The 17,198-nt window shown below is 35.5% G+C and overlaps 1 protein-coding gene across 6 annotated transcripts; it reads left to right on the top strand.

Moving 5' to 3' along the window:
• Positions 1-827: 827 nt before the first annotated feature.
• On the top strand, positions 828-17,074 carry LOC147541521 (ARM repeat superfamily protein). 6 transcript variants are annotated; one of them, XM_086638194.1, is made up of 30 exons: positions 828-1,265; positions 2,986-3,144; positions 3,264-3,603; positions 3,957-4,117; positions 5,190-5,255; positions 5,912-6,029; positions 6,167-6,276; positions 6,369-6,464; positions 6,823-6,946; positions 7,538-7,605; positions 8,782-8,868; positions 8,947-9,099; positions 9,194-9,289; positions 9,485-9,544; positions 9,641-9,762; positions 9,864-9,951; positions 10,317-10,421; positions 10,505-10,606; positions 10,679-10,731; positions 10,844-10,907; positions 11,009-11,143; positions 11,630-11,742; positions 11,853-11,946; positions 12,548-12,767; positions 13,326-13,456; positions 14,428-14,574; positions 14,890-15,018; positions 15,340-15,438; positions 15,808-15,846; positions 16,391-17,074. In XM_086638194.1, the coding sequence occupies exons 3-30, from the start codon at positions 3,363-3,365 to the stop codon at positions 16,526-16,528; spliced, it is 3,159 nt and encodes a 1,052-aa protein (XP_086494320.1). In that variant the 5' UTR covers positions 828-1,265; positions 2,986-3,144; positions 3,264-3,362; the 3' UTR covers positions 16,529-17,074. The 6 variants fall into 6 exon arrangements, with proteins under 6 accessions (XP_086494320.1, XP_086494317.1, XP_086494321.1 ...); XM_086638191.1 differs by having other exon boundaries at positions 10,502-10,606; XM_086638193.1 differs by having other exon boundaries at positions 945-1,265; positions 2,986-3,047; positions 10,502-10,606.
• Positions 17,075-17,198: the final 124 nt, after the last annotated feature.

Genomic DNA, 17,198 nt, shown 5'->3' with positions numbered 1-17,198 from the left:
CCACTTTTTATTTTTAAATGAAGAAATTTGGGCATTTCTGTGGCATTCTAGCTGGGGCTGGGCACTCTATCATTTCCCTATTTTTGTAGGTGTTTTTCAATGTTGTAGATGACACTTATATCGTCTAAAGTTTACAAAGGCACAACTAATTTGTAGATCATTCACGGAGTTTCAAAATCGTCATTTATCGAGCCCATAGTGGATTTATCAGAAACTGAATACACAATTTTTAATTGTACACTACTCAAGTAATTTGTCAAGTATGTAATTTCCAATCCAACATACAATTGACTTATAAAAAATTTGATTCTTCTCAAAATACCACAAGCTTCATTAATAATACTTTTGGTGAGATGCACTAAACGTCTAGTTTTTTTTTTGTTCAAAGGAGTGAAAAATAGTGCAGTTTGTTTAGCGTTACTAAATAAATGTACGAATTGACCTAATTAAATACAAATCAGTACGCCATGAAAGTAAAGCCGGCTTTCTTCTAACGCCTCACTAAATATGCAAATAAATCTTGTTTATTAAAGTTATTCGACGTAAAAATATTCTCAGAATTTCACAATGACTCATTATCCAAACCAGTAAACAACGAACGCAGTTAGGGTTTAACTATAAATAGGATATGAGTGAGGATCCCTTGACTACATGTTTTAGACAAATATATTAACATAGATTATGAGAATCCAAAGCAAAAATAAAATTTAACTATACATGACAAACTATTAACTCCATAACAAAATAGGTTTTCCTTTTTTGTTATGTATATTGAGATGTGGGTATGTTTCTCAACAAAAAAAAATAAAAAAACTTATGGTATGTTTGACAAAATCCCTCTTGATTTAGTTGGAAAGATTTCAGTCGCGCACATTAGCGATCGTATTGAACAATCACTAACGTACGCATATTTGAAATAATATCCTTAATACAAGAAAAAAAAAGAAAAAGAAAAAAAAGGTAAGAAATCTCGAGGAGAATAATAAGCTTTAATTACCTGAAGGCAGGATTTCATCATTTCTGCAAACATTTTGATGTTCCCTCCCATCTCTCTCTATCTCTCTCTCTCTATATATATATAGATAGAAGTCGGCAAAGTTTTCTTTGAACTTTCTCCTGGTTTTTTAGGTTTTCACTTTCCTTCTCTCTTTAAAACAAAACAACCCGGATATTCCAAAGTCACCAAAAAAAAACCGATTAAACAAATTTTTCTTTTTTCTTCCGAATCGTTAAACAATCAATCGAGCTGCAAGAGATGTTTGCAAGTAAGATCGTTTGCCCTAGTAATTTTGAATTCTTTTAATCTTTTATAAAAATGAAGGTTTATCTGAGAATCTTGTGTGTTCTGTGTTTTGCTGCGATTTGATCTTATTTTAACGTTTCTGATGAGCATTTAGATCTTTGGAACTGATACTAAATAAATAAGTTAATCTAAGTATGATCAATCGAGTTCTCTGATTGAAATTGTTGATGGATTTCTTTTGATTTGGATGTTGAGTATTAGGTTTTTCTGATTGTTTATCACCTTGATATTAACAAGTAGATCTATTATCTTTATCTAAATAAATAACTGTGTTGCTAATTGATTGTTTTGGTGGAAAATTATATCATTGTAGATTTAAATTATTCATTTTGATCATTGTTGAACTGGACTTGTTTATCTATATTTTGATTTGTCAAAGAATTTTTTTAGAGTACTGCTCTTGATACTAGGGCAAATGTGACTGATTTACTTCTTGACGTTCTCGCTAATTATACTCTAGTAATGGAAATGAGCTACCTAGTAGGTGACTCGGTGTTGGGTTACTTCATTGCCAAATTTGTCGGAAAAGAAAGTTATGGTTGCGTACGGAAGGCTATCATTTATTTAGCGTATAAAATTTATCATTTATTAATGTTTAGCGTATAAAATTTTCTTAAGCTATTCATAAAGGGCACCCATTTAATAATCGATCCCAAGAAGCGCTTGGTGGACGCATTGTGGTACAACTAGTTCAGCCGCTTTTTTAGCTCCCTAGTTGGAAACGGTGAACTAATCCAACAAATGGTTGGTGGCTTACAACTGGTTGGCTTGAGCACTCCGTATAACAAGCTAGAACCTAATGTTATGAATGTGAGCGTGGTCAGTAATTGCAGTTTTGTAATGAGGGTTGTGATTGATGAGCCATTAAATGATGTTTTTATGGATAGCATGGAAAGAACAAGCGTACATTAGATTATTGTTCATGCATAATTTAACGCACATTGTGATATATCAGTATCTAATGATGTTCCAATAACTTAATCCAAGTGGTGATTATCTCTTTTTTGAGGTAAACATGAACTTGACGTTGGATCACTTATTTCACTAGTGTAACGGGACCAATATATATATATAATTGCGTAATTAAATTTGGTTTATTAACTTCAGAGGTAGGTTTTATGGGTGCGAGTCAATCACATTTGGACTCAGAGGGAGGGAGAGTACTTTCCCTGAAGTTGGTAGTTCATTCTTCAATGTAAACTTCACCATATGATATAAGAGCTTTATTGTGTTTCGTGTCTCTGGCCCTGTCGCTGTAGTTTTCCTACACTCCTGCCATGTCTACCATTTCTCTTGTGCCATTAGGTGTTATTTTGTGGCTATTAATCTTCTTTTGCTACAAATATTGGAAATCAGTAAAAAATAAGAAATTCGGGTACCTAAGTGGTTAACGTGTACTATTTCTATTTCAGTCAATGTTTTATGTTTGATAGGACATACACTGAAACTATTGGCTGTATTACATCTTGTCCTTTTTGGGTTTAGTTAAGAAGTGCGTCATTTTTAATTTTTATCCATAAGTGTAAAATATGGAACTGTGAACCTTTGCTGTGTTTTTGTTTGGATACGTCACAGCTGATCTGTCGGTCAATTTTGGCATTCATCCTGATTTCCCTTGTAAAAGATTTAACTTTTATAACCTTGATATTTATTAATTTATGTATTGGAAATTTACTTCTCAGGGTTCATGCTGTGATCTGTTGCACCGGTGCTCCTGTTGTGGCAGAAGTTGCTACTTGCTAGAGTCATTGCTTTTCTCTTGAATTACATCTTGTTTGTATTTTGAGCGTCTCTTGTAACATTGAACAATATCAGATTGAAATATACACTGCTGTACATTTGTAAATAATCCAACTTTTCCATTAGTATACATTTCAGCAACTTTTTTGGCAGTATGATGTTCTAGCGGTGCTTTTCCTTCTTTGCTAAATATATTACTGCCTTTGTGGGGAACTTGTAGATATGTTTTCGGTATGCGTGGAATGGAATAGCAACTGACTTCTTTGAACGTGGATTCTTGAACACTTAATATATTGGAAGTCACTCTTGTTCGTCACTGATGGAAAGCTTAGCGCAACTTGAAGCGTTGTGTGAGAGGCTTTACAATTCACAGGATTCTGCTGAAAGAGCTCATGCGGAAAGCACTCTGAAATGCTTTTCGGTGAATACTGATTACATTTCACAATGCCAGTACATTTTGGACAATGCATCTACACCATATGCTTTGATGATGGCCAGTTCGAGCTTGTTGAAGCAAGTGACAGATCATAGTCTCTCTCTGCAGCTACGCCTTGATATCCGTAATATTCTTCTTCCGCTAAACAAAGTTTCTATCTAAGAGCAGTTTGGTTATGTGGCTTCTGCTCGGTGGTCTATCCCTATTTTCTTTTGCTTTCTTTCTTCTCTTATAATATGATGTGAACATTATATTCAAATCATGGATTCCCATAATTCTTGGTTTAAGAGGCCTTTTTTTCTTTGCTAGGGGAGGTAGGTGTTCAAATTTTCGGCATGATTGTATTGTTTTTATGTTTGATGGCCGTTGCCTTGACATATTTTAATTCTTATTGGCAGAAAGTGCTGCAATTTCACTTTTCGCATTTTGTTTTATTTAACACTTCTTCTGATTTTATATTCTGCACTTCTTCTGAAGGAAACTACCTGATAAACTATTTGGCCACCAGAGGACCTGAATTGCAGCCTTTTGTTACTGGGTCCTTGATTCAACTCTTCTGTCGAGTTACAAAGTTCGGGTGGCTTGAAGATGACAGATTTAGGGAAGTGGTTAAGGAATCAATGAACTTTTTGAGTCAGGTATCCTCTGAAAATAGCATTCATGATAGTTGATGCCTCCTTATTTATTAGGTGCATGCTTCTTCATATTCTATTATTCTTCATGTTTTAAACCTCCCTTTATCCTTTCCATGTTTTTTTTTCCAATTGAGGTACAATTTTTTTTTATGCATCTAGGATAACACAAGAGTGAAGTGATAATTGTAAATACATATATGCTTGAGGCTTTCATGAGAATATGCCGCAGGGTTATTTGCAAAGACTTCTAAGTCTCTACAATGGATTGGCTTATGGCTAATTCTAATTTGCTTACCGAAGCCTATAGCCTATATGATTTTTTGAATTGCATAGTAGACATTAAAAAGAAAATGAGGATAAAGGTGGTTGGGTTCTGGATTCTGCTCCACTTTAAAGAAGTCATGTCGGTTTCAAGTCTGTCGCTAGGGGTAAAAGAGATCTCATACCGAAGCCTATAACCTATATGATTTTTTGAATTGCATAGTAGAAATTAAAAAGAAAATGAGGATAAAGGTGGTTGGGTTCTGGATTCTGCTCCACTTTCAACAAGTCATGTCGGTTTCAAGTCTGTCACTAGGGGTAAAAGAGATCTCATATTGACTAAGCTTGCATATTCCATTCTCTAATGGTACAAAGTCATCTTTATTGCTTAAAGTGGTATGTGGTAGGGTTAACAAATATTCAGTTGAGTGTCACGGTGTCCCTGCAGCAGCTTCTTCTCTGCCATGGCCGCATGATACACTTTTTAGTTATTGGGAGAACCCAATTACTCTCTTTCGGATCCATGAAACAACTCTCAGAGATTTTTTTCCCTTGATTATCTGTGTTAATTCTTTAGTTCCAATTAAAGCCCGTGTGAAAGATGTAAAGCTGGTGAACTTCAGAATCTTCTAGATGATTCAACTTTTATGCTTCAGATGCTGTTCTTAAATTTTCCTTTACATGTTTAGTTTGATTCAGGACTTCATACTTAAGTCAGTATGCAGCTCGTTACTTAGTGTGAGATAATAACTGCATCTGGCGTCCATAACGAAGTCTTCTATTAATTATTTTTTGTTATTTCGGTCTTTCCCAGGCAACTTCAGGTCACTATGCCATTGGCTTGAAGATTTTGAATCAACTTGTGGCTGAGATGAATCAGGTTGGTCTTATTATCATAGGTTCATACTTGTCCAATAAGGAACCGCATATGATATTACATCTTCTTAAGAGTCTTAACTCTTAAATGAACTCGGTGAAAATCTTAGAGAACAATTTTTGTCATTTAGTAAATACAGAACATAAAATACTGAGCCGTTCATTGTTTCCCTCTACATTTTCCTCTAATCTTTAATATATATTGTCAAATTTATTAAGTGGGATTTTCTAGTTTTCTTACTGTTTCGAATTGGAATAGAATATAATCCGCAATTGATACTGCAGTACCTGCCACTTTGCCGAAATGGCTGACTGCCATTGTTTCACACTGGCCACAATGGGTAAACTTAAGTCTTGATTATGAAGCTATGGAAGGATAAACGAAATCAGTTATTGCACTGAGAGAAATCATGCTATTGTATGTTTATGTGGCTTGAGTTGTATCTCGTTTGTTATTTGGTTGCTATTATGCGGTTTGAAATGGCATATGTTAAAAAAGAGTTTCAGCTCGATTTATTTACTAAATCGCGCTTGCCGTTGCGTGAAAATCTTGTTGTCCTGATAACTCTTTAATCTCATGATTCTCACCCGATAGCTCTTTTTCTCAGTGATCACCTGACAACCATATCCTCTAATATTTTTCTTTACTCGTCTTGCCAGCCTAATCCAGGACTCCCGTCAACACATCATCGAAGAGTCGCCTGCTCTTTCAGGGACCAGTCACTCTTCCAAATATTCCAAATTTCTCTAACTTCACTGAGTCAACTTAAAAATGATGGTAATGTTAATGTGTTCACTTGGTTGTGAGTTTCTTGTCTTTTGTTGCATAAAAATTTTGTGATGTTACACTTAATTATTCTGTTATCTGCTTTTTGGGACTCTAATTTCCCTTGTTTATGTAATTATGTCCTCCAGTTGCGAGCAGGATGCCCGAGCTCGCACTGTCTCTTTCACTCAAGTGTTTGTGTTTTGATTTCGTCGGAACATCTCTAGATGAAAGTTCTGAAGAGTTCGGTACTGTGCAGGTACAATTTCACATTCTAGACATGATTTGAGCTAATTAATCATATAAGTTATGCATGGACTGTGGGTCATTCTTTTCAAATATCTCTTGCAGATTCCAGCTGCATGGAGGTCAGTCTTGGAGGATTCTGCGACTGTTCAAATCTTTTTTGATTACTATTTGATCACTAAGCCTCCTCTCTCCAAGGAGGTCAGAAATTATGACTTCCAAAGTACTTTTGGGCATTTTATTTGCCCAGTCTGTTTGTTTAATTATAAACTTATAATTATTATTGAAGTACTATCCTGTGAATCCATTGAGCTTGCTGACTAGGTTGAGATATTTGACATAACATATTACAAGTTTCTTGTCCAAATTTATTATTGGGCGCTATTCTGAATGTTATTTGAGCATTTCCTTGTGCTTTTCTTACTTAGCAAGCTCAGCTGCAATTATGTAATTTTAGGAAACAAGCTAGTTTATTGGTGCCGCATGTTCTTCTCTATTTCAAAGTTTTGAGGTTGTTTAACCTTAGCAACCTCGTTAACTCTATTTTCTCAATTTCCAGGCTTTGGAGTGCTTGGTTCGGCTAGCTTCGGTCAGGCGTTCTTTGTTCACGAATGATACCGAGCGCTCCAAGTTTCTGGCACATCTTATGACAGGAACCAAAGAAATTCTACAAACAGGGCAAGGTGGTATTTGTTGTACTAAAAAACTGTTGCATTATGTTTCCTTCTTATTGGGTCCCTCGATCTGATAAAAGACTGGTGTTTCTGAAGTTGAGAAATTAAATTGGATATATTTGCTTCCGTTGATTTTCTATGTGTGATGGACATTGGACAATGAACATAGGGTTTTATTAACATTATATCGATACTCAAGTTTTTAGATATGTCGAGTAAAACTATATAGCTTTAAATACGACGAATCATTCTTGTCATTTTGAATAATTCTTTGGTGTTTAGAGTCTCAATTTGCACGAAATTCTCCTTTTCAGTGGTGTAGTCGTTTTGCAGAGACTAAAAATGAACGGTAACTCACTAAAGCAGTCCTTCGTTTTCTCGTCATACACATTTTATTTTAATCATCCAAGATTTTTCTTTCCAATTTTTTTGTCTGGACTAATTTTATATTTTTTGGAGTATGAGTTTGTACCTACCCTCAATCATCAGATCTGCTATTGTTTGACTTGGCATTAATTTAGATTCCTTCTCAGGTTCTTTAGCTTTTGTTATAAAAACCATTTCTTTTTCAAATTTTTATTTATCGTACTGGGATTTCAGGCCTTGCTGATCATGATAATTACCATGAGTATTGTCGGCTTCTCGGGCGTTTCAAAGTGAATTATCAGGTATGTTCTTGTCTTCTTTTTCGCTTTTAATGTAGTAGATTGCTCCTCTATAATTTAGTCCAAATAATTAATTCTAAGCACTGCATGTATTGCTTACCAACTCAATGTAGTTGTTGCTCCAAATCTGTACCACTAGATGACTACATGTTATGTATTCTATGTCATTGCCGATGAAGGCTTGATAGTCTGAAGTGTAACACTTGCTGATTACCCTAGTTTTCTCCTTACTGAAACCAAGCTATTATCTTTGCTCATTGCCAGTCCTTTTTGCTCATTGCCATTTTTGCTCAGTATAATGTATGTAGGAGGAAATCCGTGTACTCTTTCTTTCGTCAAAAGTTCAATTTCTCATATATGCACATCACTCATTCTAGCATGAACTACTTAGATCCTGTCGTTCACCTTTCTATGCTTCTCCTACCTATCACTTGTCACCAGTTTTTGTCTTTGAAGTGAACTCCTAAACTGAAGTGCTACTTTTTGTAGGTTAATTTACGTTTACTTGACACCATAAGGCTTCTGATGATAATTTATCCAATTTCAAGTATTCAACAGTGAATTTTGGCAAGCTTTTACCTATTCGTGTTGGATAGTGTATGTAGAAATAAGATGTTTTTCCATATGGAACTAGTGACTTTGGTTTAGGAGAGCACTTCATAGAAATATTGGTGGTCTGTTGTTTTTCAACTATTTTATGCTGTTCAGAGAGAAATTGTACAATCCCAACACTGCTGCAAATTAGGGCAATGCATGCACATGTTTTTTTTTCTGTTACTTGTTGTCAAATGCGGCGTCTTTGACAACACAAGCTATTTTATTTTTAACTTATTTTACTTTTCAGTAGTCTGCATTTCTGATTTAGTGGCTAAGCTCCCTTCTGTTGGTTTTTAACCATTCAGAATACTGTGTTATACATGCAGACATGTATGTATATGTTGATTTAATTTTCTAATCTACAATATCAATAAATGTTTATGTATGTTCTACAAAATGAGGTATGAAATATCTATATATCAATAGGAATATCTGGGCCTAATTTTAGATTCCTCCTTGACACATTTCACCCATGACAATGTAGGTTACAATAACTGTTCCCAAGTTGTAGGCTGGTAGCTAGTAGTCTTTTATATGCATTTCATCATTTGTTATCCTTTTAATTGTGGAGTTACAACCCAGTTGTCAGAGCTTGTGAATGTGGAAGGCTATGGCGACTGGATTCGCTTAGTGGCGGAGTTCACGTCAAGATCTCTGCAATCCTGGCAGGTATGTAGTCCTCTTCCAGTTAAATACGTTAAGAAGAACCTTAGATGTGAAAGTAACTATATATAATTGCTTCTTCAGTGGGCTAGCAGCAGCGTATACTACCTCTTAGGTCTGTGGTCTAGACTGGTAACTTCTGTACCTTATTTGAAGGGTGACACACCAAGTTTGCTGGATGAGTTTGTACCAAAAATAACTGAAGGCTTTATCACATCGAGATTTGATTCTGTTCAGGTACTCTTAGATGTACTTGCTTTTAGTTTTGCGGATGAGTTTATTTCTAGAACTTCGGATTCTATCATCTTGTTTTATTTTGTACTTGTTGCAGGCTGGATTTCCGGACGATCTTTCGGAAAATCCATTGGACAATGTTGAACTTCTTCAGGATCAACTAGAGTGCTTCCCTTATCTTTGCCGGTTCCAGGTTCAAATACTTATAAATCTACTAACTTCTCAGTTTTAAGTAGTTTAGGTTTCACAGTATGGAAAACCTTCCCTATCTCTTAATTTCGGCTCGTCTTACTTACTAACTAATGAATTCCCTTTGTTATTTGTTGAGCTTATTAATATTTGTTGTTGATTGTGTCCCTAATAACTTTTTTGTTTTGCTGAGTTGCAGTACCAAAACACTAGCTTGTATATCATAAACATAATGGAGCCTATTCTGCAAGTTTATACAGTATGTTCCTCTTGCATTTTAGATATGTAGCTAAGTTGAAAAATTGGTTTCTTATTATATCACCTCATGACAGATGTTCTTACTTGATTTGCACAGGAAAGATCCAGAGTTCCTGCTGGTTCTGATGCTGGTGAACTCTCTGTTATTGAGGCAAAACTTACTTGGGTTGTGCACATTATAGCCGCCATTTTCAAGATTAAACCGTCTGTTAGCTCTAGGTAAGATTTCTCTCACATTGAAATTTGAAAATCACTTTCATGTTTCTATTCATTACCGAGCTTGATCTGCTTTTTTTTTTCTGCTTCCTTTTGTCCTGCAGTCCAGAGTCACAAGAAATAATCGATGCAGAACTTGCAGCACGTGTTCTGCGATTAATAAATGTAACTGACAGTGGACTACACGCTCAGGTATTCCAGTAGGGAAACCCTGCATGTCTTAGCTTTAGTTTAGTGAATATAAAAATCTTAATTAGTTTACCTTGTCTTGAATTTTTTTTCCCTTCCCTATAACTAACTGGGAGCCGTTTGCATACTGTTTGGGCCATAGAGTTTTAAGCGACTTCTTTTTGGCCAAATACTAGTTCCTTTTCTTCGTCTTCCTCTTTCACACTGAACATTATTTCCTGATAAAGGGATCTTCTTGACATGTTGAGTCTAAGGAGTGAGGGGTAGATAACGAAACATCCATAATTTCTACAAAGACCTCATATATTTTCTTCTTAGACTTTCACCTATATCGGGTATTAGACTCCCCAATTAAATTATCCTTGCAGCGTTATGGTGAATTAAGCAAGCAAAGACTAGATCGTGCAATTCTCACTTTCTTTCAAAATTTTCGGAAGTCTTCTGTTGGAGACCAATCAATGCACTCCTCTAAGGTAAATAATCTTCTGAAACTTTATCACTTTAGCAAGTTATCTTCTTCCTCGGAACATTAATATATGTATCTTTGTTACAGCAGTTATATACCAGATTATCTGAGCTTCTAGGACTCCACGATCATCACCAATTACTTAATGTCATTGTTGGAAAAATAGCTACAAATCTTAAGTGCTACACAGAGGTAAGGTGTTTGTTTCCTTTGTTACTTGACTTCTTTTAGGACTTCGCATCATGCTTTTGTCCCTGTTTGCAGTGTGAGGAGGTTATTGATCACACTTTAAGCCTGTTCTTGGAGCTGGCATCTGGGTTAGCTTTTTGACTTTAAGATTTGTGTTAAGAATTTGATTTCTGTAACTTTAATTGAAACTTTGGTTTTGTTGTCAATTAGTAAAAATCTGTTGTTACTGTATCTGGGCAGGTACATGACAGGAAAACTGCTTCTAAAGTTGGACAGCGTGAAGTTCATAGTGGCAAACCATACTGTAATTTCAATTCTATGTTCTCTCTTCAGAATCTTGAACTTCGATACACACTCTTCCTTGAACTTTAGTTTATCATTTGGTTGTTGGTCTTTTCTTTTCAGAGGGAGCACTTCCCCTTTTTAGAAGAATATAGATGTTCTCGTAGCAGAACAACTTTCTACTACACTATTGGTTGGTTGATCTTTATGGAGGATAGTCCTGTGAAATTCAAGTCTTCCATGGAGCCTCTTTTGCAGGTGAGGTTTCCTATGGACAGAAGTCCTCCCTTATCCAACTATATTGTCACCCATGTGTACGAATCTGTTTTTCAAGGCTAGACCTGAATAATTTTGTGAATACCAAAAGTGGCCCAAAGAATCCATTTCGAGAAGTCTAATTTACAAAATTACACCCTGAACAATTTGCGAATACCAAAGCCTTTTCTAATAAACTACAAAATTGAAGTTACTGTCGAACACCCGCTGCAAGAAAATCAATTGAATTGGAAATTTAATAATTTCATCCAAGGGTTGTGGTACTATTGTTGCCCTAAACAATTGTGAGCTACGTTGTTGGTAAAATTAGGTAACTGCAATTTAATTACTGTGTTATTTACGTCCTCCATAGAAAGCTTAATTAGTAATTAATCTCTTTCTCCTCTCTCCTAATATATTAACCGACATTGGGTTTCAAGTTTATTCCCTGATTGTGCTCATATAACTATTGTTTTTATGCAAACTTAGGTATTCTTCAGTTTGGAATCAATGCCTGATTCTATGTTTCGGACGGATAGTGTCAAATATGCTCTGATTGGGTTGATGCGAGATCTGAGAGGAATTACAATGGCAACAAATAGGTGGATTTTGTGAAGATTTTGACTTTCCTTTTTGTGCTATTATGTGTATCCTCTGTATTATGTTCTAATATTCTTTTCTTTTCCGTTCTTATTTTTTAAAAAAAATTCAGTCGCAAAACATTCGGGCTCCTATTTGATTGGCTGTATCCTGCACACATGCCTCTTCTCCTAAGAGGCATCTCTCACTGGACTGATACACCAGAGGTAGACACGATATATTCATTTGCTTATTATTGTGCATTTTTCATTTCATGGAAAAATTTAGAGAATTACTAAGATCTATTGTGATGATTTTCTATTTCCGGACTGTAAAACTGTTTGATTGAAGAGTTGTTAGGATAAGTAATGTGCACTTACGACCCATTTACATATGTAGCTTGTAATGATGCTTAAGTTCAGGCGTCAGAAGACTTGCCTAGAGAAACATGAATGAGTATGGCGTCTCTCACTCAAATGCTTTAGATAGTAGTTGGACGATTGCGGGAATGGTCCAAACTAGTTATGAAGTTAGCATCGAATGAAATAACAACTTCTGGTTAAATTTTTTAGTAGTTATTTTTTATCCTAGATGACGTTTATTTACGAGGGCCTTGCATCAGTTAATCTTGTAGCTTTATGTCTTCACTTCAGTATCATCACTGCGGGCCTTCTGTTGTATCCATGCATGTTATTTCATCTGTTATTGTTTATTCCGCAGTCGTTTTTTTTTTGTTATATTCTCCTTCCAGAATTATTTTTTGCATGTAGGTTTAGAGAGACTTTTTATGTTTAGAGGAAAACATTTTGATGCAATTAAATGGTGCAGGTTACGACCCCATTGCTAAAATTTATGGCAGAGTTCGTGATGAATAAGGCACAACGCTTGACGTTTGATTCATCATCTCCTAATGGCATACTCCTTTTCCGAGAAGTGAGCAAATTAATAGTTGCATATGGGTCACGAATTTTGTCGCTTCCCAATGTTGCAGATACTTATGCTTTCAGATACAAGGGAATTTGGATTTGTTTGACTATCCTTTCCAGGGGTAAGCATATTGACAGTCCCAAAACCCATACCCCATGTCCTTATATTTTTTCGTACATACGTCTGATAGTTTCTTGGTGTTTTTACTGGAGTCTTTTCCTACAATTGTCTACACCAGATGACTAGTAGAGATGGAATAACAAGTTCTATTCGTAATATGTGTAGGATGAGATAACTGATAAAGCATTTTGCGAAGTAATTTGGTCTGATTAGCCATGTCATATAGAAGTGGATGTTGTCTGTTTATGGGCCAAAAGAGAAGTACTTCCGGATATAAATGAATCTCATGTTTTCTTTTTCCCCAATCAAAAATCTGTTACGTGCAATTTGGAGATGAGAAAAGAAGGATAAACAGTTGCTAGTAGAACAAACTGTGTGATATTATTCCTGGGCTGAAGTTAATATATCTAGTCAATAAAAAACATTCAGAAATGGTGCATCAAGTTATTTAGATGGTTGCATCAAACTCACAGAGTTTTGTTTGAGTGTCATATAGAATGTTTATGCTGAATAACTGATATGTAATGCTTGTACTGACATGATTTACCATTAAATGCAGCCCTTGCAGGAAACTATGTCAACTTCAGTGTTTTTGAACTATATGGTGATAGAGCACTTGCTGATGTGCTTGATATTACTTTGAAAATGACATTGTCAATTCCTCTGGCCGACATACTGGCATTTAGGAAGGTATTATTTTTACTATCCATATTCTCACTACTCCTGTTTATCAAAATTAAGTTTAATGTTTATAAAAACTTCTAGGAACTACCTTTATATGATTAGTACTTACTTGGATTCTTAAGTTCGCCTTCAATCTATAGTATGTTTCATTAGATGGAAGTGTATCTAATCTAAAAAAACCCATATTCATTTGAAGAAAACAGAATTAATAAAAATGGAGATGAACAAGAAAGGCAAGATAGAGAGTCGCAGACCTTAAACAAGAATATAATAACAGCATGTCCTATGCAAATGTGTTAGAGCTTTTTTAAATTGTGGCTTGCCCATAGAATGATGGCATTCCATCAAAATTCCCAGAGTCATCATGAAAAACCCCCAGATGCCATGTGAGGATTTTTCATGAAAGCACTTGGCTCCTTTGGTATAAAACCAACTTAGTCAAACACATAAGCTGATTCAAGTTTATCCTCGTCTACTAGAAGAGTTAGCGTATAGGGAAACAAAATTGCAAATACACTTCCTTAGTAGACGGTTGATATTTAATTATAACGTGGAAAAACAAAACACGTAACTAGCAGGAACTCTATCATAATCCAGTCACTGTGTGATTAACTGATTATGATTTCTTTATTTATTCCTTGTTTAACTTAAGAGACCAAGAGTATATTACATTGTAATACTATTCATTTTGTTACCAAACTTGGTAGGTAATTGTTCTTCCTCCAAGTGTATGGCCATTACGAAAAAAATGATATCTAAACATAACACCAACTAGTAAAATCAGCTTGGCTGAGTGTTCAGAGGGACCCTTGAGGTGAAGACGGTTTGCTGTGCGTAGTTTTGAGTAGAGACTAATATGGTGAAGACCGTTAGACTTTTGTATTCCGGTAAAACTGCTTATCTATCGCAGGCTATTATATGAGCATTCTATCTTATAACTTGAAGTATTGATCATTTTGTTTTTTTTCCTTTTCCAGCTTACAAAGGCTTACTTTGCCTTCTTGGAGGTTCTATTCAACAGCCATATTACTTTTATCCTGAATCTTGATACAAGCACCTTTATGCATATTGTTGGGTCTCTTGAATCTGGACTCAAAGGCTTGGACACCAACATCTCGTCGCAGGTATGTGCCACACCGAGTGGAGATCCATTTTGACTTGGTTAACTTTTATGTTGCATCTTTTTTGTTCTCTCCTTTGTCGATATTTTTGCTTTTAATTTCAAGCACTTGGGGTTGTCATGTTCTCGGTTTCATTGTTGTACTAGTTACAACCATCAAATTTCATAGAAAGTCGAACACTTGTGTTGCATATACGTGTATCTCTGTCTTCAGTTCTCTTTGAAGCTCTTCTGTTTCGAATTCGTCCATTTGCAAAAGTTCAAAGTACGAGTTACCCTTGTTATTTGTATTTTTAACAATTATCTGCTTTTGTGACAGTGTGCATCTGCTGTTGATAGTCTGGCCGCTTTCTATTTCAATCATATTTCGGCCGGTGAGGCACCTCCACCTCCATCTGCTATGAACCTTGCTCGACATATTGCAGAGTGTCCAAGTTTATTCCCAGAAGTAAGTTATAGTGTTCTTTCTTCTTAAATTTTTATATTTTGTCGATGCTCAACACATTTTGATGTTATCATTGTGGCATAAGCCCTTGCGCGTACCCAGGTCAATGAGGTGTGCTTGTTGTTTAGTTAACAAGTATTGACCTGATTGATAGGGATATCACACTTCTCCTTGCCAGGGAAGGGGTATAATGTTGCACTCAAATTACATTGCACTATCCTCTTATATTCTGTCATTCTGTTTTATTTCTATCTCTTTGTAGTTGGTAAACAAATTACTTCTTTTCATTTAGTGAGTTACTAATATATTTCCTGTGTTCTCCAGATATTAAAAACTCTATTCGAAATTGTTTTATTTGAGGACTGTGGCAACCAGTGGAGTCTTAGCAGACCAATGCTGAGCTTAATACTAATTAATGAGCAGGTGAGCTTCCCAAATAGACATCTGCTTCCACGATTTGTATATACAGTGTTATGCAGAGTGCCACATGATTAGTACTAGCCTTAACTAGCCGAGGAAACTATGCAGTATATGTATGTACTTCCTATATAAAAAAAATTTAGTATGAGTTCTCACGGTACAGAAAAAGTATATAAATGGCAAAATAAACAACTCCCAGTCTAGTGCATTAAATGAAGATAGAATATTTTCATTTATGACATAGTTAACGAAGATTGGGTCTTAATATTACATTATCAATTTGTCAAGTCTTGAATTACTTCGTCCAATGAATTAGCGTAATTCCTTTGAAGTTACTTATATCTATAACTGATATCTTTTAAATTCCCGCAGGTATTCACCGACTTGAAAGGTCAAATCCTGGCTTCACAGGTATGTAAAGTGCTTCATCTTTATCATTATAATAATGTCCAATAGTCCATGCCATTTTAAATACCTTAACCAATTCATGGAAGCTCCTCATGCTCTTCATAAACCAATTTAGGTAGGTGTTTTTTTTTCCCTCGTTGTTTTAGTCTGACTTGTCTAACTCGTTTGAATCTTAATCTGCTGATTCAAATGGACCAAAAATCATTTTGAATCAACCATTCAGACATGTCAGACATCACTAGTCAGACAAAGAATAAACATTTTGAAATATGATTTGAGTCGATTTAAAACTCAAGCCAGATTTCAGATCTGCCTTAGAAGTAAACAAACTCTCCCAAACGACTTGATAAATCAAGGGCCCTAAACCCCAAAGTATTAAATTGGATGTGCATGATGCGGTGAATAAGAAAGAATGGTAAGGATATGAAAAGGTGGAACTTAGACGTGGTTCACAGATTATTGCTATTCTCGTGATGGATTGAAGTAATCATACTGTTATATCTTTCGTGGAATCAAAGTGATAGACATTTTCTTGCTATCTTTTCAGACATCTGAGCAACAGCAACGCCTTTCCGTTTGTTTTGACAAGCTGATGGCAGATGTTACTCGAAGTTTGGATTCGAAGAACAGAGACAAGTTCACCCAAAACTTGACTGTATTCAGGCATGATTTCCGGGTGAAGTAGCTGTTTACTCCTCGTAATGTAGCTGTTACCTTTTGTGACTGATCTCCTCCCCCAACATATACATGTGTAGTATGCAATCTCTCTCTACTTCTTTCCCTCCCTCTCTCTCTGTCTCTCTCTCTCAAGAACTCTCTCTCTGTCTCTCTCTCTCTCTCTCTCTCTCTCTCTCTCTCTCTCTCTCTCTCTCTCTGTCTCTCTCTCTCAAATGCTTTGGTTGAACATAGAAAAGTAGATGGTTTTAATTTTAAAAAAAGAGGAGGAATCAGTTTGTTCTTTTTTCTTTTCATATTATACAAGGGGAGGCTAATACAGTTTGACAAATATTAGCTATCTTCTAATTCTTTTGGTGGGACTAGTTAGTGGAAGAAAAATCAGGGGAAGTGTTTCTGGTAGTAGTAGTAGTAATGTTATTTACTGGGTTTGAATTAGGTCCCGCAGTTGGGGCTTGTTTTCACAGTAGATTAATTCTTTTAGTCACAAAGTTGTAAATGATTTTAAAGTACTGTCTTTGAAATAGAAGAAGAAAAAACTAGACTTGTATTGACAGTTTTGTGCTTTTGTTTTTGCCTGTTTATTCTTTTGTGCTTGTTTGAAGTTCTTTCATAATTATTAGCTACGTGTTTAAATTTTTTTTGGAGGTATTTATGCAAGTCCTTATCTGAACGAGTGA

Source organism: Eschscholzia californica, unplaced genomic scaffold (assembly GCF_041429995.1).
Source record: "Eschscholzia californica isolate CP2 unplaced genomic scaffold, dmEscCali1.0.p SCAF_4, whole genome shotgun sequence".
Taxonomy (NCBI): Eukaryota; Viridiplantae; Streptophyta; class Magnoliopsida; order Ranunculales; family Papaveraceae; genus Eschscholzia; species Eschscholzia californica.
The sequence above is the reverse complement of the archived record's forward strand: the minus strand, read 5'-3'. Positions and strand labels throughout refer to the sequence as shown.

Coding starts and splice junctions, on each gene's coding strand:
- LOC147541521 (XM_086638191.1), top strand. CDS start 3,363: ATGGAAAGCTTAGCGCAACTTGAAGCGTTGTGTGAGAGGCTTTACAAT. Junction 3,604..3,956: donor GCAGCTACGCCTTGATATCC/GTAATATTCTTC, acceptor CTTCTTCTGAAG/GAAACTACCTGATAAACTAT. Junction 5,256..5,911: donor TTGTGGCTGAGATGAATCAG/GTTGGTCTTATT, acceptor TCGTCTTGCCAG/CCTAATCCAGGACTCCCGTC.